At 39.6% G+C, this 24,031-nt stretch overlaps 1 protein-coding gene across 1 annotated transcript in view; it reads right to left on the bottom strand.

Annotated features, from left to right (window-relative positions):
• MYH15 (myosin heavy chain 15) overlaps positions 1-24,031 on the bottom strand; it is a 173,324-nt gene that overhangs the window by 120,569 nt on the left and 28,724 nt on the right. The window contains 14 exon segments of the mRNA XM_012777219.2: positions 4,134-4,182; positions 4,184-4,230; positions 4,324-4,387; positions 6,634-6,723; positions 8,497-8,596; positions 9,753-9,786; positions 10,429-10,447; positions 10,449-10,586; positions 12,022-12,144; positions 12,146-12,166; positions 16,534-16,586; positions 16,589-16,640; positions 20,549-20,610; positions 20,613-20,668. Coding sequence (XP_012632673.2) covers positions 4,134-4,182; positions 4,184-4,230; positions 4,324-4,387; positions 6,634-6,723; positions 8,497-8,596; positions 9,753-9,786; positions 10,429-10,447; positions 10,449-10,586; positions 12,022-12,144; positions 12,146-12,166; positions 16,534-16,586; positions 16,589-16,640; positions 20,549-20,610; positions 20,613-20,668 — 908 coding nt within the window.

A 24,031-nucleotide genomic window follows, 5' to 3' on the forward strand; every position in this document is an offset into this window, starting at 1 on the left:
AGCCAGATAAAAAGAATATATACTGTATGATTCTGTCTTATAAAATTCTAGAAAATGAAATCTAATCTACAGTGACAGAAAGTATATTAGTGGTTCCCCAGGGATGGGCTTGGGAGGGGAGGCTTCCAATGAGTGAGAAGGGGGAGAGGGAGGATTATAAAAGATCTTGAGGACACTTTTGAATGGATACATGTATTATCTTGATTGTAGTGATGGTTTCACACATATGAGCATGTTAACACTTACCAATTGTATACTTCAAACACATGAAGTTCATTTTAGGCCAATAATACTTCAATATTTTCTTATAAAACTTAAAAAATAAAAAGAAATTGGGCTAGCCCAAATCAAGCAGAAGGAAAATATAATATGTTTATTTTTAATACAAGTATCCATAAAATTTTAAAAGCATTTATTGGCTTTTTAAATGATTCTTACTTATCTTTCTAATTTACAAATAAAAATAATATGGTGTACAATATGATGTTTACATATATGTATTCATCATTGTAGAAAGGCTCAATTCAGCTAATTAACATATCCATTACCTCACATACTTTTTTGTGGTGACAATATTTAAAATCTACTCTCTTAGCAATATCAAATATAGAATACATTGTTATTAACTATAATTACCATGTTGTACAATAGATCTTCTGAATTTATTCAACTCTTTTAGATTTCACATTTGAGTGAAAGCACATGATATTTGTCTTTTTGTGCCTGGCTTATTTCACTTAGCACGATGTCCTCCAGGTTCATTCATGTTGTTACAAATGACAGGATTTTCTTGTTTTCAAGCCTGAGTAATATTCCCTTGTGTATATAGACCACATTTTCTTTATCCATTCATCCTTGATAGACACTTTGGTTGTTTCCATATCTTGGCAATTATGAATAATGCTGTAATAAACATGAAAGATGTCTCTTTGAGATACTAACTTCATTTCCTTTGGATATATTCCCAGTAGTGAGAGTACTAGATCATATGGTAGTTCTATTTTTAATTTTTTGAGGAACCTCCAAATTACTTTCTATAATGGCTATACTAATTTATATTCCCACCAGCAGTGTGCAAGGGTTCTCTTTTCTCCACATCCTTGCCAACACTTGTTATCTCTTGCCTTTCTGTTAACAGCAATTCTAACAGAGTATGAGGTGATATTTCATTGAAGTTTTGGTTTACATTTCCCTGATGATTATTGATGTTAAGCATTTTCTCATAGAGTTGTTGGTCATTTGTATATATTTTTTGGAAATTTCTATCAAGTCCTTTACCCATTTTTTAATCAGGTTATTTGTTTTCTTGCTATTGAGTTGTTTGAGTTCCTTATATATTTTGTATATTAACCCCTTATTAGATATACAGCTTGTAAATATTCTCTCCCAGTCATTCCATAGGTTGTCTCTTCACTATGCATGATTGTCACATATTGTGGTACAAAGCAAAATATCAAAGATCTTAAGAGGCAAGGACTTCTTGGTCACTGACCACTTTTCCTTAGGTTTATACACTAGTAGAATAGCAAGAATGGGTACAATAAATAGAAAGGGAAAAAGTCAAAGAGGAGGAAAATGGAAGATATATGTAGAACCAAGCTATACCCATGGCAGTAAGAACTAAGGATTTTGAAGGAGCTCTGTCCAAGGGGACTGAGGAAATAGGTCTTAGCCATGCCTGGAACAAAAGTCAGACTTAAATGAAGGCAAAGGAGATAAGGGTTGTTCATGGACATGTAGAGCCTAGATAGGGCCTGACTTTGGGGTAACATGGCATCTCACTTCCCCGGGTCCTTCAGTGGGTGACCAGCCTCTCCGCTGTGATATTTTTTCCTTTGTAGTACAGACAAATGCTTATATTTCAGGAAATTGGGATATAATCTTCATATTGCTAAAATGTACCCTCTTGTGTCAATCTTCAGTACACTCTGAAGCTTGTCTTTGGCAAACATGGATGGAAAGAGTTCTAGATCATCTTTTTAAATGTCTTCAAAAAGACAATGGGTAGAAAAACAAGTGGACTAACAATACTCAATTTGGACCACCAGATGTCAGTCTTTGCACAGTGATCTATTTCAGTAGCCCCCGAACACTCAAGATAAATGAGTTCAGGTTAAGCATAAATTTTCCACAGCAGCCCAAACACTTCAGCTGGTTGTATTAGTAGAGATGTTCCAAAAAAATATTATGGTTGCTACTGGTACCCACAATAAGACCTTATGTGTCAGATGCCCTGAAAAGTATAAAAATGGATGACAAGAATGTTATATTTGACAGTGCTAAAACATTCCTGTTTCAGGAATAGGCGAGGGGCGGGTGGAGAGGAGAATAGCTGTACTTCCATAGCACCAATTAATCTAAGACAAAAATAATTGTCTAGTTTGCAGAGCTTTCCCCAAGCTACTACTTTGAAGATCAAGCAGTCAAAATATCACCAGATTTACACCACATTTCATCTAACATGATGGACTGGGGGAATTGTTCCCATCAATTTGCTATCCTGGATCTCCACCCTCTTCCCACATCCACTCCTGTGGGAATACTGTTGTCCTCGGTGGCTTACTTCAAATGCAATACCTTTTAAATCTAATCAGCTTGCCATTCTCCCTTTCCAATGAGTTCCCATAGTACTTGAAATTTAAACTCTCTCTGCCAGGGCCTGCAAGATGCTGCATGGTCTGGCCCCTGGTTACCTCCCCCCACATTACCCTCCCCACTCTGCCACCCACAGTGGCCATTTTGTTATTCCAAAAACAAACTAAATACATTCCTGCTTCAGGGCCTTTGCACTCACTGTTCCCTCTTCCTGGAATTGTATTCCTAGAAATCTTTGTCTACTTATTCCCTCCCTCATTCAGATATCTGCAAAAATACTGCCTTCTCAGAAACAAATTACCTGACCATTTTATCTAAAATACAACTACCCACACCCTACCAAACCCCAATTCTCTCCATCCCCTCACCTTACTTTATTTTTCTTTATAGAGATGCCATATCACCTACAAGGAAAGGATATTATGTATTCTTTGTTTCCTTGTTTGCTGCCTGTCTTCCTTACTAGAAGGTAAGCCCATGAGCACAGTTTGTCTTGTTTACCACTCTGTCCCCCTTGATTAAAAAGCAGTGCCAGGTACATACAAAGCAGTGCCACAAGAAATATTTATTGAATGAACACATGAAATTTATTCTCCTACCCCACTTTTCTATTTCTGTTTATGGTACAACCAATATCCTAGTCTAATCACAAAACTGGGGGATATTTTTGGCTCATCACTCTCTCTCATTGCTACATTCAGTCACTGCTAAGATCTGTCCATTCTTCCATGAATCTATCCTCTCCCCCTCCCCAAGTCCTACAGACGCCATCTTAGATAACTGTCTTGTCATCTCCTATGGGGACGATTGCAATCTCTTCCATCTAATACCTCTGCCTCCAGGCCATCCTGCCTGTCATACCAGCATAATCATCCTAAACATGGCCCCCAATAAATCCTGATCTCCTAGGCTTCCGCCCCAGCCCACAGCACACGGCACACATGCTCGGCCAGATCCCTGAGTTCAGGAACTATCAGAATAAACTCTCCACTATTCCTGTATGCAAACCCTTTCCTTCAGTCATCCTGGTCTCTGTTCCCTACTTTTGCTCTGCCCTTTTCTGACATTGTGTGCACTGTTCCTCCCACTGGAAATACCCTCCACTCTTTGTCTGATTAGATCCCCTTCTCATCCTTCATATCCCAACCCAAATCCCCCCTTCTTTATAAAACTCCCCTTGCCCACCACACACCATGGTGAGATTTCTCTCCTCTGGACTCTTGTCTATACCACCCACGTGGCTGTAACCATTTAAGGCCTTAAATTATCTAATGCTTTTACACATACACCCACTGGGCATCCTACTCTGCTGGGCATCCTACTCACTTTCAAACATTTTTATTCCTTTTAATATCAAATTTTAAAAAAAGTATTGCTATTTACTCTCTACCCATATAAAAATTATAGAACTGTTTCTATATTGGGTTTAATTACCTAAGTATTAGGGATGAATAAACTGAGGTTGAAAGAGGCTCAGAGACTTCTGACTTCTCTCTCTTGTTTTGGAATAACCCTTGGCCCCAGAATCTTACACTTACCATGAAGTTCTTTCTCTCCAGAAAGAATCTGATAAAATATGTGGTAGTTCCCTTTCTCCAGGCTGCTGGAAAATCACCCGGGATTTTTCAAGCAAATCTAGATGATGAGTAATAATGAATAAAGATTCATACTTAGATGTTCTTACAAAACTTAGAAGAAAAGTGATCAGACAGTGCAATGACTATTTACAGATATAGATGTCAGCAGATGACAGTGTACCTCTGGCACCAAAATGCACCCTGATGAATTTGTCCTGGGTGGACATAGAACACAGTCTCCTATTCAAACTTTCAAACAGTTACAATGGCTTTATTATACATAACTTTCAAAGTGACTACTTACCCAAAAGTTAAAAAGAAATTCAACATGGCTTTGAGATGAGTTGGCACCAGCTAATGTCTGGAGGGAGCCAGAATGATTGGCAGGACCGCAGTGGTTCTAGCTTCTAGCCCCAGACTGCCAACTGCTACCTGTGTATTCTTGTGTGCGTTGTGACATTTCTCTGGGCCTCATTGTTAGTATCTAAAAATTAGAAAAATAATATCTGCTTATTATATTCTTTTGTTCATTCAACAAACATGCATTGAGCATCTACTATAATCCAGGAAAGCTGCTCAGCAATGGAGATACCACTCGAGAAAAACAGGCATGGTCCATACTCCTCATGAAGCTTATTTTAAAACTTGTGGGTAAGAGGCTACTGCAACAGCTCTGACAGAGGAATCACAAGAAAAGCCAGTAGTCCTGTAGCTCAGCAGGTAAAAGAAAAGGGACCATAAAACAGAGTCTGGGAAATGGACAAGCAACTCATCATATAAGCCATGTAGAACACAGGAAAGAGTAGGGTTTTATTTTGTATGTGCTTGGAAGACATTGGAAGGTTATAAGCAGAGGAGTGATATGATCTATGTTTCAAAACATGCCTTGGCATAAGTAATAAATAGACACCCTTTCTTTCTTCTCAGTGAAAAGCCATAAGGCAGGATCTAGCACAGCAGAGACACTGTCCAGAGGTGACAGTGCCCATATCAGAATGCCAGATGCAGTTGAGAAGGCCATCTGGTGGCAGCCTGTGGCTTGAGGATGCTGGAGCAGTGAGGAAGGTAGCCTGGTGGAGCCCATCCATGCCAGGAAGGTGACAGAGCCAGACAGCAGCCTGGTAAGAGGAGAGTGGCTATATACAGAGGGGTTGAACAAGGAAGGTAAAAAATGTATAATGGGAATAAGACACACCAACTCTTGTATGTATATATAAACATACACAAATGTATATGTACTTATATATATATGTATGATATGCATATACACAGGTATACATATAGCTACATATATAGTATTAATTGAAAAAATTTAGCCTGGGATTTCATAATTTTTGGACCCCGTTTTCTCTTTTTCCTTCTCCCTTCCTTCTTTCCTTCCTTCCATTTATACATCATTATGTTTGTTTAGCTTCTCTACTTCTTTCCTTCTATTCTTCCAACATTTTTCTTGTTCTTATTCTCTTCCAATTATATTCTTTTCTTCTTTATCTTTCTACTTACTATACTTTCCTTTCCTCCTTTCCTTTTACTTTCTTTCCTTTTCTTTCTTCTTTCCTTTTTTAACTTTCTTTTTCTCTCTTTCCCTTCCTCTCTACCTTCCTTCCACCCCTCCTTCCTTCCCTCTCTCTCTTACTTCTTTTCAGCTTTCTGTCTCTCATATTTCAGCAGAAATTCTCTCAGCATGCTAACAAATCCCAAATCTAGCAGTTGTTTCATGGACCAGTATTTGCACCTGCTATGACTGGCCAGATATTCAAGCAAATTTAAGTGTGGACGGAGCAGCTCTAAGACTTTGGATGGAAACTAGCCAAATTAGCATAAAGCTATTATTTACTTTTACCCAGAGACTCAAACAGAAGCCGTCTGCAAATTTCCTTGTAAATTATATAGTGGCTCCCTGCCACTCATTCTTGGCATAAAATGGATTTGTTAAACTAGATTTTGAAATCTAAGTTCTTCCTGTCAGGGGACTTCTAGTTATAAAAAGCACTTAAAAATACTTTCCCAATAAAAAAAGGCTACAGTGAAAAATAAGCAGGCGCAGGAAGGCCATAGGCAAGAGTAGAAACAATAATCATGGTAAGTGAATTAGGAAATGCCTACTAAATTGACTTGTTATAAGGAGTATAGGAAATTATGAAGGACAATATTTCAAATCTGCAAAATGTAATACAATATAAAGCATTATTGTAATTTTTTGAGTCAGCTTCCGTACTGGGAGTAGAAAGGAATTTGAAACTATTAAGATAAATACTTACTTCCTGAAACTGACCAACTACGCTTCTATTTGGTCGTTTAGACACATATTTATTATATGTGTAATTTTAATTGTCTGACTTTAATCAAAGACCACCTTTGGTGTTCTATATATTTTTTTCATATCTATGTGCTCAAACATGAGTTTTACCATTGCTTAAAAACTAAAGACTCTGATATTATGCTAAATCGTGTTACTTACAAAATGAGAAGAGCTGTCATTTCTCAAGGTTTTCACATTTCCAAATGCTTCCAAGATAGGATTCACTTGCATGATTTGAACTTCTAAAGTCTCCTGGGATACATTCAAGAGAAGAGCTGATGAAGCTTTTAGCAGAATTCTGTAATGTGGCAAGCCCTCCTTTCCCAGGTTGAATCCCATTTTTGTTTTGATAACCAGTAGCAAAAAAGATGCTTCCAAATTTGGTTACACAATTTTACTTTGGAGTGGAAATTCAGAAAAACAGATGTATATATGAGAGAAACTGACTTAATATACAATGTCCCATGAACATATATGGAAGCTAATTTATTTGTAGTGCTTCTCTTTGGGTTGGCATTGGCCTGAGTGGGAGAAGAAAATAATTATTTTACCAAAATAAATTTTAAAATATCATAGCCTATTTCCAAACAAACTTGATTTCATGTATTAACCCCAATGTTAATCTTCCTCTCTTCCCATCTAATACTCACACATGGAAATTTATCTATCCTAGGATAACATGGCAGACTCTTGGCATTATTAAATTATATTTTTACTTGCTACTACTCCCAAGCAATCTAAAGATTCACACCAAGCAGTGACTTGTTATGGTATTGATCTGGAATTTGAATCATGCCTGCTCAGGCTGATGGGCCAAAACAGGTCATCCTCACAGAGTAAAGCATGAATGGCCACCTAGCACCCAAATGGCAACATAGCTTTATTGTTTCCACTCAGCCTCAAAGACCCATTATATGGGGGAAATTATATAGTGTGTGGTATTGAAGAACTTACAGATTTATAAATATTATATCCTTTCTAAGTAATATGGGTCTACTGTCCTTCAAATAAGATAAAGGGTATATGTTCATGAGCAAAGGTTTCCATAGAAGAGTTATATATCATCATAAGACTCAATGGCTAGACCAAACCAATTAACATATGACAACACAAACCCTAAAATGCATGCAAAAATGAAATTACATCTACTGAGTTATATAGTTTAATAATACCTATAGAAATCGATCAAATTCAGTAATGTGGTAGTTGGAAAAGAAACTTCTCCTATTTGAAATTGGACTAGATGGCTATTTTGATATATTTATTAATTTGCAAAACACAGCAGGTAACATCCATATTGAAATGAAAAAGAAAAATAATGTAAGACATAGTAAGATGAAAGGCCTAACAGCTCAGTAACTCATTGATTTTGAGTTCCACTCAGCATGACTTAATTTTATTTTGCATACCAACCTTCATGGTCTAGTTATCCACAAATTATGATAAAGCCCACTAACCTGTTAATGGAGCTAAACAAAGCAAGCTAAATTAAAAATTGCCAACGACTAAAAAAAATCAAATAGAGAGTGAAGGTAAAGTTATCCTGAACATGGATTGTGATTAAAGTTGAGGGTATGTCCATCAGGCATTTAGCATTTGATCTAGGAGTTAGGAGTGAAGGAAGCAAACTTCTACTGCATATTTCTGGTAGTCTGACATTTCATGGTAGCTAAAGGGATTCAGAAATATCCAAGGCACTAATGACCCTAGCCTTCAGGTGAGATGGTTTGGATCTTGAGGGCATAATTTTCAGAGGGTCCAACCAACAAAGACCAGGCCAGTAAATGCCCCATGAAGCAAATCTGAAACAAATTATGTAATTCAAGTTTTCAGAGTATTGCTTTGGAGCATTTGATGATCCTCTCAATGTGCGATGGAAAGATGGGGAAAAAAGGCTTTTCTATAATTTTCTAATTGTTCTGTGGTTCTTGTTGCCTCCTTACTTCCTGTAAGTGATCAGGGCAGAGCCTCCATGATCCAGTGGTTAGGACCACCCCACCTTTTCTGACAAGATATATGAACACTTATCAGCTTTTTCCTGGATTCTCTCGTGGCTGCCATGGTGGCAAAATACTGGATAATATGTTTAATGTTCACAGTCTTTCCAGCACCAGATTCTCCCCTGTGATTTGAAATTCAGCAACACAGTTAACTTGTTCCGATTATCAATGCAATGAAAGTTAAGTGATTCTGATCATATAGGCTAAGGCAAGCAGGGAAGATTTTATAGAAAAGTGGAACTCAAGATGATACTTGAAGGTATGTGGATATTTAATTAGTTGGGAGATGGGGAAGGACTTCTCAGGCAGCAAAAACAGCATGACTAAGACTCTGGAGTTCAGAAAGATCGAGGACTTTTATAAATATTAAAAAGCCTGTTCCTCATGGTCCTATTAACAAAGAGCAGGACAGCACCTCTGCTCCTCATTACCAACTGTACAAGGGATTCTCATGTATGAAGCCTACCACACGGCCAAGTCTTCTCAGAAGAAGGGCCTACCAATCATTTGACCAGGCAGCATGGCTTTAGGATCCCCTTATCCTTTGACAACCAGCTAACTTTGTAATGTGGGAAGAATACAGCAGTGAATTTATAGGCTCATCACCCAAAGCATCACAGAATCAAGGCTTGCCTTTATCCATATAAAACTCCAGAAAACAGCTGATCCTCTCTGCAAAGGGCTGAATTTGAATTGTCCATGTATCTCTAAGGTTCTGAGACCTTATGATCCCTCTTGGGGTAGTGGAAGCCAATGGAGAGCCCAACACATAGGGTGGCATGATCATTGCACAGGAAGGCCAAGGACTTAAGCACTGCACAGCTTCTTGGGTCTCAGCCACCATGCGGACAGTTCACCTGGCCTGCCAGCACTCTTTCTGTCAAAATTAACATATAATAAGGTATCACCTGCATCTCCTTTTCTTACCCCTCTAAGCCTCACCATCTTTTAGTTCTCTCTACGTAATGTCCCTTGGCCTGCCCCAGTCCGGTTGGCCACAACGGTGTGTTGTCTGTGATTAAGACCAGCTTGTGCACTGAGGTTTCTAAAGAATCTCTTAAAATGGTGGAGGCAGACTAGCTGACACTGTATTTGGAGTAATCACTGACTAAAGCATTATGACAATTTCCCAAGTATCTTACTCTTGCCTAGAATGTATTCTGCATCTAAAGGGCAAACAATTCAAAGACAGTGAATTTAAGTTTTATTCCCAGCGAAACATAAGTGTCTGTCTCCATTGAAACCTACTTCAGCCCCAAAAAGAAAAACAAGGCAAACACTTATGTGAGGAGTATAGACTGATTCTCTTGATCTACAAAAGAAAGAAAAATGTCAGAATATTCTATTGCTAGGGGCTTACGTATTAGCATGACCTTATTCAAAATTTCCCTGGCTGCAGTTTGAAATCAGACACACAGGAAAGGATTTGCTCCATTTACAGTGAGGAAAAAAAGCACCATTTAAATGGTGCAGAGTAAAATAGATTTTCTCTTGCCCCTGTGTATGCCAGTCATAAGAACATATAAATTGGAGGCCTATTTCCTTGCTCCACATACAAATGATAACCAACTAATGGTTGACATTTTTGCCATTTTAAGCCTTTAAGAATGATTGTGTAATAGTAGCTACAGAATACCGTCTTTGTGTCAGACACTACAGCAGATGCTTTATGTAATAAAAGCCACCATCCACAGGGGGCTTACTCTGGGCCAGCCACTGTCCCCAGCACTTTAAATGCATTATCTCACTTTGATGTGCAAGCTAATCGGCCCAATAACCCTAGGAGGTAAGGTACTATTTTGCCCACATTTTATCCAGAACAGAACGGAGGCTTCAAGTGATTAGATAACTGTAAAGGCCATGCTCTGCTCACAATGCCTAAGTGCCTCTTAGTGACACAGAGAAAAAGTAGATCAGATATTTTTACTTTTCATTTTGTAGGGCAGCTACTTACTGTGAAGCATATCCTGAAAAGGCGTTATCGGCCACAGCGAAGATGTGAGGGGGAGCCTCTGATCGCCTCCCCCCTTTGTAGGCAGCCACGACTTCTTTCTGATACACTGGAAGCCATTTGTAAGCGTTCATGGTCACGCAGAAGAGACCTGAATATGTCTGAGGGAAGATCAGAAAAGATTTCAGAAAATAGATTAGAAATATGTCCAGGTCTGTCAGCTCTCTGCTATCAGGGAACGTTTGCTGGAATATTTACTTATGAAGGAACTCAAAAGAAGAGAGCTTTTGGATTCTTATAAAAAAGGGACTTGTAACAGAAAGAGACAGAACCAGGTTAGAGCAACATCGGGACTTGGGATTATCTCTCCCCTGGGACATCTGCTAATGACGAACGCATCTGACACATAGAGCTTCTGAAGACAGGACGCTAACTGCAGGCCTGCAGGGATTTCTGTAACCAGCAATCGGCATGTGAGGCCAGAGCTGAATCTCTGCCTCAGTGAAATGAGAAACTTGACTTTTAGGCCATTGAGAAGGAATAGCTCGTGTGGGTCACTCAGCCACCGAAGTGGTCGAATCATGGTTTCCAAAAAGATACATTTATGTCCTCATCTCCAGAGCCTACAAATGTGATCTTCTTTGGAAAAGGGGTTTTTACAGGTATAATTAAGCTAAGGGGGTCAGAATGACATGTGGGTTGGTTTTCAATCCAATAACTGGTGTCCTCATAATAGACACAGAGAGGGGAAGATGATGTGAGGATGGAAGCAGAGACCAGAGTGATGCAACCACCAGGGACGCCAGTAGCCACCAGAAGCTGAAAGGGACAAGGATTCTCCCCTAGAGCCTCCAGAGGGAGTGCAACACTATCCATTTGATTTGAGTTCGGACTTCCAGCCTCCAGCACTTTCGTAGATTAATTTCTGTTGTTTAAGCTGCTCAGTTTGTGAGAATGTTGTTATAGCATCCCAGGGAGACTAATACAGTCACATGGTAAATCAGAGAGCTGTGTAGCAAGCTGGTTATTTGTCATGGCTTCTGTGGCAATGGGTGCCAGATGCCACATTTTAGCCTAATCTACTGAGCACTGCTTCTGCTGTATAGCTTTTAAATACATCAAAAAATCTGAACAGCCAAAAATCACCAGTTTAATCATGATGACGAAAATATCTTATTCGTTGAGCACTAAGTCTCAGGCACTGAACTGCGTGCTTTACCTACATTCTTTCATTTAATCCTCCAAGCTACCATGGAGAGCCAGGTATTATTGTCCCACTTTACAGATAAGGTGACTTTAAGAAGTCAAGAAACTTAACAACTAGTAAGTGACAGTGCTGGCATTTGAACATTAGTTTATCAGGTTCCAAGCCTCATGCTTTTAATTTAGCATGGTGACCTGTGAGAAAGGACACAAATGGTGACAAAATGAAAGTGGGGAAATGCTAAGATAATGTTCCTCCCCAGTAGACCTTTCTTAAGAACAATCTCCATGCAGGTATGCTTACATTCAATGTAAGATATCACCCAGGAGAGGTTGGGACATTGCCAACATGAGTGCCAGCACGCTATTTCAGCAGTAAGGCATGTTACCCACATAGATCATCCAATGGTCATAGCGCCTCTTTAAGGTGTGCAGTATAGATGCTTCACTGAGGTGAGCCAGTATGGCCATGTCTTCAATCATTTCATACTTTGGAGGATTCATTTGCTGGATTTTTTTCCTCCTTAACATTCAGACTCTGTAGAGAGGAGAGAAATATAAGATATATTTCCCTATTTCTCTTATGCTTATTCATTTTTCCATAGATTAAAAAGAATATTCAGAGTCAAAAAGAAAAAAAAGATGCCTCATCAAGGGGTGGAGACAGAAGAGATTAAACCAACCTCATGGAAGAAGCAGGTATTCACCCTGCCAAAGCCCTCTCCTTCCCTGAAGGTGAATTAAAACGAGTATTGTTGCTCAAGATTTCCTATCTTGCAGTGCCCTAATCTTGTGGTTCCTCTGTGATTTCCTCTGAGAGTACATGGATCATATTATGCATCTCATCTGCGTCCCCCCTTGATGTCCCAACATATCTTGGAGAAGTAGAAGAAACTTGGAGTGGAGGATCAAGGAGCCAGACCTCATCCTTCCAGACTTAGTTCAAGACCTATCTTCTCTCTCAAACCTTCCCCAGGCACCTCAGCTCATCTTTTTTTCCTCTTTTGTTAAGCCTTACCATCTGTACTGTCTTTGCATTAATACTCTCATGTATGTTTCAATAATTGTGTGTGTGGTAGATCAGTGCTCCCCAACCTTTTTGGCACCAGGGACGGTTTCATGGAAGACAGTTTTTCCACAGACGGTTGAGTGGGGGGTAGGGTGGGGGTAGGGGAGCCCAGGCCATGATGCTCGCAATAGGGAGGGGAGTGGCAGTAAGTGGATATGAAGCTTTGTTCTGCTCGCCCTCTGCCACTCATCTCTGGCTGTGCACCCTCCCCACCTCCACACTTCATGGAAGACAATTTTTCTGGGAGGAGGGGGAGGGGGTAGATGGCGGAGTTCTGCACCCCAGTCCTCTGCTACCCTGAGGTTGGGGACTGCAGTGTTAGACTATTTCCGGGCTAGATTATACTGCACCTTGAGAAGGAGTCGACGTTGTCTTCTATGATAGTTATTAAACCAACTATCACAATGCTTGGGGGATGATAGGTACTCAGTAAATATTAATATCTTGATTAATATGGATTCATTTCTACTATAAAATAGTTGCTTGGGGTTCGTCTCAAAAGTTTCCTAACACCTTTTCTATAGCTCTTTTCCTTGACTTATAAATATTGGTGTCAACTGATTGCCTCCATTTAATCCCAGTTGGTGATAGTTTCTTTCCAAGGCTCTCACATTCTTCATATTCTTGATCCAATTCCTAGCCACAAACTTCTTTGACATTGTTCTAACAGTAAAATCCCTTCTCTTTTGACTCCCTTCAGTTCTGTATTTCAAGGACTCCTTCTGTTCTGCCTTCAAACACAAGCAGAACATAATCAGGTCGCTTACATCTTCAAAAACCTCCCCTTTGCCCTGATTCTATTTTTCTCTCTTTTTTCATTACCAACTTTCTTCAATAAGTAGTACTTTACACCCACTGGCTTTACTGCCTTTGTTAATCTTACAAAGACCAAAGGTGATTGGAAGTGTAGTCACTTCTAACATGAGGAAGAGGAAGCCTGGAGCCAGGAGCTACAGATGAGGCTGGGAGAACGGGACCTTCATTACATGGGGGAAGGACAAGGAGGACAAAGTAAATCACCCTCACACTCCTCTTTCTACCTTTCTACTCTTTCTACCATTGATGAAAGCACTAATGGCTTTCATATTCTTCTTCCTATGACTTCTTTTGAACCACTTTGGTATGGCGCTCACTGGCCGCGAAACCTTGCCCACAGCCGGCACTCATAGTCCGCGCGATAGTTTGTGCTGTGCATTGACGACGAGTCTGTTTTGCTCTTGTGTGATAAGGAAAGCTTTAGAGCACTGAAAGCTTGTTCTACTTTACAGGCAGCTTTACTTGTAATGTAAATCAGAATAGGTAACATGTACATATATGTTTTCATTATGTTATTTTTAAATGTTCACAATTTTATTTTGATAAATGAAAAATTAGAAAAGTCATATCATGGCTGTCGGCTAAAGTCGCAGTGTGCGTTCATCTGTGGCTATCGACTATAGTCGATGCTGTTACCAAAGTGGTTAAAATTATACTTGCAACCACATTATATCACAAATCACCTTAAATACTGTTGAAGAGACAGTAGTTTTGCAGAATGTGCTCAAAAGAGCAAGTATCACATCTGAAGACCTAATAAAATTGAGTTGGACACCATTAAGAAAATGAAAAGAAAACGCAGACTGGGAGGAAATATGTGCAAATAATACATCTGATAAGTGACTTGCATCTAGAAGGTAGAAAGAACTCTTACAACTCAATAATGAAGAGGCAATAGCCAAATTAAAGAATGGGTAAAGAGCTTGAATAGACATTTCTCTGAAGGAGATATACAAAAAGCCAGCAAGTACATGAAAAGATGCTCAACCTCATTAGTCATTAAGAAAATGCAAATAAAAATCACATTAAAATACCACTTCACCCCCACTAGAATGTCTATAATTAAAAAGACAGATAATAAAATGTGTTGATGAGGATGCAGAGAAACTGTAACCCATATGCATTGCTAGTGGAAATGTAAAATGGTACAGCCATTTTGGAAAACAGTTTGGCAGTTCCTCAAAATGCTAAACATAGAGTTACCATAGGACGCAGCAGCTCCACTTGTAGACATACAGCCAAGAGAAATGAAAATGGGCACCCACATAAAAACTTGTACAGGCATGTTCATAGCAGCATTGTTCATAATAGCCAGGATACATAAACAACCTAAATGTCCATCAACTGATGAATGAATAAACAACATATGATATACCCATACAGTAGAATAGTATTCAGCTATAAGTAGGAATGATGTATTTATTCATGCTACAACATGAATGAATCTCAAAAACATTATGTTAAGTGAAAGATGTCAGACACAAAAAGCCACCTACTGTATCACTCACTTATCTTAAATGGCCAGAATAGGCAAATTTTGGTTGCCTAGGGCTGGTGAGGGTGAGAAGAAGGGGGAGTGACTAATAGGGAGTGCTAATAGGCACAAGGTTTCTTTTGGGGTTGATGGAAAATATTCCAATATTAGATTAGAATGACTGCTGCACAATTCGTTGACTATATTAAAGACCATGGAATTGTACACTTTAAATAGGTAAACTCTATGGTATGTAAATTTTATCTCAATAAAGTTGTTTTTTAAAACAAGAGAGTTGTTTTTTAAAAAGTTGGCATGAACAATAATGGAAGAGGCAACCAAACCCGCTTCCTCTCTTATAATCAAATATTGTCTCAAGGCTAAATGGCCTAATTGAGTCTCTCTCTTTCATTTGTTTACCGATTTAGGACATTCTGAATTTTCCCTTGCCTACTATTTATGTTCCTGTTGAAAAGGATAAAGTTCCTTTCTTAATTTTATTAATTGTATAAAATCTATCTAATTTGGGATTTTTTTTTTACATGCAGATATTGACTGTCAGGAAAAGCATATTAAAGTACCCTAAGAGGTAGCTTATAAGTGACCTCCAGAATTTTACAATTCAAAAGGCAATACTTTATATCATAAATTGTCCAAATACAAAGATAAGAGCACAAAAAAGACAAGTTTTCTTGATAACAACTGTACTTCTTTGTTATAAGATGTGGTTTGCTATGGTTTGGGTAAGTGACAGGTCAAAAGGAGTTTAGAGAAGTGAATCTCAGCAGGGAATCATCTGTAAAATCTACAAGGAAGTGTTCATTCAAGTCAGGGCAGAAATGGGCCCAGGTCACGCCATGGGGGTGGCAGATGACACACGGTGAGTAATTTAGGCCAAGGTTCTGAGAGTGAGCTATCTTCTCAATATTACCCTGCGCTCTGCCTTGATGACAGGGAGAAGGGGTTGTGCACTGTTATGTTTTTACTACCATCCCTCTGTAAACATTATAGTCCAGCTCATGCCCCAAGACTTGACCTAACCTTTGCTTTCAAAGGTCCTAGATGCCTTTCTAATCCTGAAATGCAAGCCTTTCATCTCTTTCTGTAACATTTGACATTACTGGCCATTCCCCCCATCTGTTTGTTTCTCTGGCACTCTGTTATTTCTATTCAAATCATACATATCTCTTGATCTCACAAATGTAGCTTGCTACATGGTTCCTTAGGTCTTTATTCACTCCAGGGGGGCACCTTTAAAAAAATACCAACTGGAAACATTGATGAAAGGAGTAGAAATTGTTGTGAGTTCTAGAGTCAATGATCTTTGTTACTGGCAATCATTTTACTCTGATTTATTTAAGGTTCTTCATTAAATTTTTGATGATAAATAAAGGACCTTCTTCAAGATGAATTAAGGACTCCAAAGTGTGACAATGGCATCTCCTACCCAAGGTTTTTAATAAAAATCTTAGAGAAAGGAGGTATTTAATTGTTTGATTAAGTAGAGAACATAGTTATCTCCACAGTAAAATAAAGATTCCTTTACCTTTCCATGCGTAGTCTCAAAAATTATTGTTCCATCATCTTTCTTCCCTTTTACTCAGCCTCCACATAAGCACTCTTGCCACCATGAACCTGACATTTCTTCTTCCCTATAAAGAAAAAAATGGATTATAACTATAGTACTTGTAGAAATATATGTTGGGCACTTTGATACTGATAAATATTGTTTCTGCTCAGTCTGCTTGTTGACATGAGGTCACCAATATAGGACAGTGCACAAAGTTAGATAAAATCGTGAAAGCTCACCCTGAAGATACACCTACATGATAACTCTATGGGAACAAGAAACATCTCAGCAAGCAGAGGCTTGCAAAGTCAAAAAGCATTTTTCTACAATAAACATACCTACCAACACCTGCCAAATGTCACCTCCATCCCCTCCCAACATCAACACTTACCTCCACTCGCAACCCCATGTCCCACCCCCTTCCCAACTCCCTTCCAAAGAGTGTCACTCAGGTCTGGTGACAACTGAGTAAATATTTAGGTTAGTGGTCATGTCCTTTGGGGTTTCTTTAGACCTTATTTTTAATCTTGGAATGAAAGTCTAAGAGAATTCCAGGGTAGAATTTGAGGGGGAGTATTAAGGAGAGAAAATATGGGTTATTTTGTCATACAACATAACCAACTCATATTATTTCCTCCCATATGTTATTTTTCTCTCTTCAGCCTCTTCAGCCCCATGTCCCATCCTTAAGCAAAGCAGCCCTCCACAAAATGATTAAACAACAAGATCGTTTGGGTGGAATGTATGAACACCTAAGGCTTCTCTGAGTCTCACTTAAATACTTATCAAGTTCTCTCCCACCTAAGGCAGACAGCCAGTGACAATGAATAGGAAATATACTATTAAAGGAAAATGAGTCTTGGCAGAAGCTCACAGAAGTCCCCAGGTCACAGCTGTTCAGGTAGATAGGGGGAAGGGTGAGGGGAGAGCATTTGGCTGGAAGAGGGAAAATCCTAGCCCATTCCTAGGGAAGACACAGGTGAAAATCACCCTGCAACCATAGCAAACTCAGTCACCAGCACCACCTCTGGTATATGAATCACAGAGGCTAGAGAGCCCTCACTGCTGCGGGACAGGTGACCCCTCACTAGGTGCTTTCCCAAGAGGTGAACGGCAGGCCTGGGGAAGGAGTGTGTATAAAGGATACAGAAATGGGCACCATCCACCCCTTCTTCCACCATACTTGTGTCTGCAAAGAATTTGGTCATTCACTACTTTCTTGTTATCACAATCTACAATGTGCTGCCTTCTCCGTTTCCCTGATTACAAACAATTCAGTACTAAAACTGCTTGGCAAGAGGATTTTATACTCCCATCTAACTGATTGTGCGTTTACTTTCTACTCGTCGTTTATGTTTTAAATACAGGCTTCACATTGTATTTATTATCTTGGTCTCTTCTTGCAAAAACTGATTTTGCTTTGTGTTATGTCTATGAAAATATGCTTTTGAAAAGCACCCATTTAGCATACATTTTTTGTGTGTGTTTAAGGTAAATGCTCTGCATTTTAAACCAAATGTTATCACTTGAAAGAAACTGGAAGATCACCTGGCACAGATATTCTCTCTCTCTTTCTTCCCCTCTCTCTGTCCTTGTCCCTCTCCCTGAGAGATGAAGGGTTGCCCATAGTCACCTAGCTAATTAGTAGCAGTCATTAGAATAATGACTTTGGGAATGAGATCAGCCTCCTTCTAAATCAGTGCTCCTCCATGACGGCATGCTTCCTCCGGCATATGCTTAGCTTTTCCCTCCCATTCCTCCCGCAAGTAGCAGTCCCACCACCTGCTTCTGTGGAGCCCTTTCTTTCACCACCCCTGGAAACACTTAGTGGGGGTAAGACTTTTCAGACACCCTTTCTTATCTGAGGCCCAGTCTCTGACAGGGATGTTTTTAAAGACGAAGTCAATGAACTCAGCCAACTTTTAATTCCTGTGTTCGTGAATAATGCAGAGCTGGCACTGCAGACAGCAATGGCTTTGAGTCAAGCAGCCTGGGTTGTAGGATTGGCTTTGCTGGTAATGAGATATAAAGCAATCACCTCATCTCTTTAGGACTTAGTTTTCTCATTGTAAAGTAGGTAAAGGTTTCATATCTTTAGATGATTAAATATATTTTCCAACATTAAGATAACATGTATTTATCGGAGAAAACTCTAAAAGTAGAGAAATACATGAAAGAATTTTTTTAATCACCCATAAACAACTCAGAGATAACCACTGTTATCTATTTGAAACATTTCTTTTGAGTCTTCTTTCTATGATATTGATGAAAATTGGAGTTATATTCAGCTTTAAAGTTATTTTTAATGGATTACTTACCTGTTTTAATATACAAAAAATAATTTACATTCGGCTTTCGAACGGCGATTTGTCTTTATCTCTAAAACCACCTGGGCTTCCTCCCTGTCACCCAGCGATTCTAGTTTTCTTTCCCAGGTAATATTGTGTTTGTTCTTCACATTTATAGTCTCACTTGGTCCTCACAGCATGCAGAAAAGAAGACAGGGCAAGTATTAATATTATTATCCCCATTCAGCAGACTCAGTAACGAAGTGATTTGCTTGAATTACACCTCCAGAGTTGGACTTGGTCAGAGAATTTGAACCAAGACTACTCGCCAAATACTCATTATGGCACTGCTTTCATTTGACCTGAATTCAAAAATGCAAACTCTGTTGTCTACTACCCTGGGAGGAGGAACACCTTTGTCTGGTCCTTTCCTTTTTTGCTGCCAGTGCATTTTTATGAGGAAGAATGGTTAAGCCAAAAAAAATTTAATTAAAAATTATGTAGATTGCTATGTTTTAAGTAATTATTTACAGTGCTAATTGTACTAAATGTATCATCCAATTATCTCTCCTGCTTTGGCCCTGCACCACTCTTATCTTGTCCTCTGTTATCTAACTACCTGTGATAAGCCTCTGCATGACCAATTCTGACCTCAGGGATGGTTCTGTTATTGTATTTGATTTGATGGATTATAATTAGCTACTTTAAAATCCAATCTCAGTAATGAAATCCAATGACTGGAAACTGGGAACTGATCCAGGACTGGTCTCTGATAGAAGTATAATATCCTACATAACTGGATTGAATTATAATTAGTCATATTAAAATCTAATGTTGACAAATTCTAAGTATTAGAACAACATTCAATTTTTAGGCTGCACTGTTGAATAATTTGGGAATTAAGACATGTAGGTGGCTTGATGCTAGGTCATACTGGGAGTCTGGCTTCTAAATCTCCAATTAGCTGAAATTCAGGAGATGGCCATGCAGCCCAGACATGTAAAGGGAGAAGGAGAAAAAAGTAACATTTATTTAGAGATTTAATGTAGAACTTAGCCTTTTTTTTAAAGGCTAAATCCTCATTAACCTTCATCCTTGCCTGTAACTACCAAGAAATTATGAATCTGGGTTAGCAAGTCTCCCAATTATCTTTTGTTGAGTGCTGGCTGAGTGACCCTGCTCCCCTAGAAGACCTCCAGGGGCAAAGTTTCAACATTAGGAAATTATGAAAGGGCCCAGAGATAACTTCAATTACTCCAGCCTTCCCAGAGTCTTTTTCTTTCTTCTTCCTTACAAGGTACAGAACCCCAGCTCCAGTCTAAGTCTCGGTCCCCTCTCTACTATGGTGTTCTCTGATGAGAGGGTTCTGGGAAAGGCCTTATCCATAGCCACCTTTGGAGGATGGGGAGGGTAGTGTGTATTGTAACAGTGGCTCCTGGAAGAGAAGACCTGTCTTAGGGCCACGTAAGTCACACCTGGGCCTAGACTGCCTCCCAGACATCCTGCTCCTCCCTGTGTTCTTCCATTTTTACCAGAACACTCAGACATGCTCAATTGCTCAGAGTCAGAGGTTCATAGAGGCTGATCACACCCCAAGCAAATAAGTTAGCCTCCAGAACTGATGGCTCCTCTCAACCAATCAAATATCTTAGATGCCACCTTTAAGTAGCAAAATAAAGTGAAGCCAGCAACCACCACGAGTCATCAAAGGCCATGGCCTGTAGCCGAAGCAGCTCAGTCTCACTTCTTCTGAGGAAGGCTGCAGTTCTCCAAGCTCTGACAGATCTATCCTTCTCAAATAATCCACCAACAAAGGGTTAGGCCTAAATGTGAGCAGAAAGGATTCACTCAGCAAATAATAGGTACAGGGAAGGAAAAAGTGGAAATGAGGCATCAAGCTCTAAAGGAGAAACCCATTCCCTATAGATAGACCAAAGAGTGTTAGGATTTCTTTGAACTACCTGTGCCCTTTTTTTCTTTCTGCCCTGTCTCAAGTTTATGACAAACTGCGACTCAAGAACATCCGACTCTGGCAGGGCCGACTTGCGCCCTAGACCCGGAAGGCACAGAGTGCTGAGGGCCCACGATGCTTTCAGAGGCCCATGAAAATGTTTTATTTTACAATGAGAAAGAATAGGAATATTATATTCATGCTATACAATAATGATCATGGCCTGGATTATATTTGTCTTTACACCAACATAGTGTATTATAAAATCTGATTTTTAATTTTTTGTGTGGAGCCCCCAAAAGACAAAAGTGCCTAGGGCCAGTGAAAGTCCTAATGCAGCCCTTAGCCACAGAGATCTGACTCAGCAGGGGGTGGGATGGGCCAGACTAAGAATGTTAAGCTGGGAACACTGGGTCCCTCGATGGGAGTGGGGGAGGGGCTTAGAGGTATCTTACTGCATCTATGTAGACAGAGCATTGTGGACAGACTATGGTAACAAAGGGGAGAAGTTATTCAGATAAATGTTCAGTATTAAAGAGTACACGAATTAAAAAGTGAGTTTCTTGGCAGACACGAGTATCTGAAATCAGATGGTTTACAAAAATACAGGTAGATGGGTGTTTGGGAAGACTGGTCAAGAGCAAGAGTGTGGAAGCCCAGGCTGGAGGTGGTGAGCAGATTGTGGGGTGAAGGGAGTGGGGTTGGTAGGAATAAAGGAGTTCACTGGCTCAAGCAAGGCATGCAGCAGTCTGGGTGGGACTGGGTTGCTGGGCAAGTTACCAAGGCGAAAGTCATTGAGCATTCTCTCTATATCAAACACTTGACATATTTTGTCTTTAATTTTCACACTTCATATTAGATAGCAGGGAGAAGAAATAGAAAGTGGGCCATCATAATCCAAAACGAGAGGCCACTCTTTCTATTTGGACCAAAAAACCACAAAAAACAAAAGTCTTCCTCTCTACTCTAGTGTGCAAGGCAAGTATTCCTAGCTCCGTTTACAGATGAGAAGGTAGAGAAGGACTTGCCAAGTTAGCTTAGCTCAGGTCCCACACTTGCGGACAGAGCAGTGCCATGGTCTGCCCACTCCAGAATGAACCGTAATCACTTTCTATCTTGCATATGGTGACAATGAACAAACCCAATAAACTAATGTATTTCACTGCACTTAATCTGCTCTTTTCTTCTTAGTGTGTTGGTTGGATGCCACTTCTGGAATCTAGTTTAAAGGAGTGTGGTTTAAAGCAAAGACTAGTGGTCCAGGCTAAGAGTTAGTTTTATCTCTGCCAGAAAATAGGCATGTGACTTGTAGGAAGTCCCTTAACCCCTGTAGGTGCAGTTTCCTCACCTATGCAGTGCAAGGACTAGTCATAACATATGGGGACACTTCCGGAGGCGAGGAAAAGGAAAGGTCCTCAAGAGAAACAACATAAGCTGAGGCACTAAGGGTGGCATTTCTCAGGGGAAAGAGACAAAACTGACATTTCTGTAGGTGAACACTCAGATTTATTATAGGATTTGTAATAATTATAATATTAATACCATTAGACATTTGAATGAATAAAATGGATCAAGATAAAGGAAAGCTCTAAAATCTAGGCAGGGAAATTTAGAAGTAGACAATTTGATACACCATAGACTCTTTGGGCAGGGACACGAGGAAATCAGTATTTTAGGAAAATGGCTCTGGCAGCATATTATGGGTAGATTAGGATAGGGAGAAGTGGTAGTCAGGGAGACAAGTCGTGAGTCTGTATTTGTGAGAGAACTGCACTGCATCCTCCTCCGCTTTATGTGTGACTTTCTAGTGGCTTGATTCAGTAGACAGTAGAGCGCAGGAAGGATATTGAGGATCTCTCTCTCTCTCTCTCTCTCTCTCTCTCTGTGTGTGTGTATCTACCAATTTCCTGAAAAGATACCTAGCAGTGGATATCTTTCTGCTTAGTGAGAACAGGAGATGGGTAGGAGAAGGAGAGAACTACCTTTCATTTTGTTCCATTCTAGTGTGTTTCAAAGTATGCCATGTTCTTATATTTCACAATTAACAGATTTTTAAAAACTAGTTCTTATTATAACATCTGAGGATAAAAAGATCACATCAAGACACAGAGCGCACAGCTGTGTGAATCTCCTTCCAAGTCTGGGGAGCTTAGCATATTTAAAGGTATGCAAGGAACAGAATGCGTAGGAGCAGGTACTAGAAACTAGGAAACTCCAGGTGCCAGGAATGGGAGGGCCTGGCAACTGTTTGGAGGCAGGTAACCAAAGCCAAGAGAATGAGTCACCTGAGCAAGGGAAGATCAGAATCCTCCTTCTCCTTCCTCTTTGGCCTCTTCTAGCATCCATTAACCCTCTAATGTCCTACTGACCTCTGAATCCCTTTAGGTTCAAGTCATACATATGGCTTTAAAACTTTGTTGAATAATAAATTTGTCACAGCCTGGTCATATCAACACTTTAAAATAGAAAATGAAAGAGCCCAAATGCCCAAAAGAAGTAAACAGATTAACCTTGCCAGCAAAATAAACAGGAAGCTGTATTTTATTAATGACAGAGAAACATAGATGAATACAAAACTAAAGGTAGTTCCTTTAGAAGAAAAAGTTCATCTATATATTGAGAGGAAATTAGAGACTGGTATTTTGGTGCATTTTTGTCAAAGGAGCCTGAGAACCATTGTAAACTTTTATCAGCTACTGCATATATTTAAGAGACAGAGAAGGCAGGGAGCAGGGCTGGAATTGGAGGAGAAGGAGAGGAAAGAACAGGGCACCAGGGCTGTCTGCAAGTAGCTGTGAGTGCCTCATTTCTGGAGTCTGGTGCTCTCTTGGAACATTCAGGAGCTTGATTTATCAACGCATACTGGAATGATCAGTCTCTGGAAATCACATAGCTATGTCTGTAAATGTGTATATGATTCATCAGCCAAACCTGGACATATTTTTTCATACTGTGACTCTTTTGAGAGAGAAAGGAAGTGCTATTAATATTTAAACCAGGGCTGTGCACAGTGGCTCATGACTGTAATCCTAGCACTTTGGGAGGCCAAGGTGGGAAGATCACTTGAGCCCAGAAGCTTGAGGTTGCAGAGAGCTATGAGCCTGAGCAAGACCCTGTCTCAAAAAAAAAAAAAAAAAATTAAACCAGGACAAGAGACATATCTGAGACTACCCCAAGCAAATAGGGACAGACAGACATCCCACTCAGAGAATTGATGACTTAAAATGATAACTTA

Source organism: Microcebus murinus, chromosome 1 (assembly GCF_040939455.1).
Source record: "Microcebus murinus isolate Inina chromosome 1, M.murinus_Inina_mat1.0, whole genome shotgun sequence".
NCBI lineage: Eukaryota > Metazoa > Chordata > Mammalia > Primates > Cheirogaleidae > Microcebus > Microcebus murinus.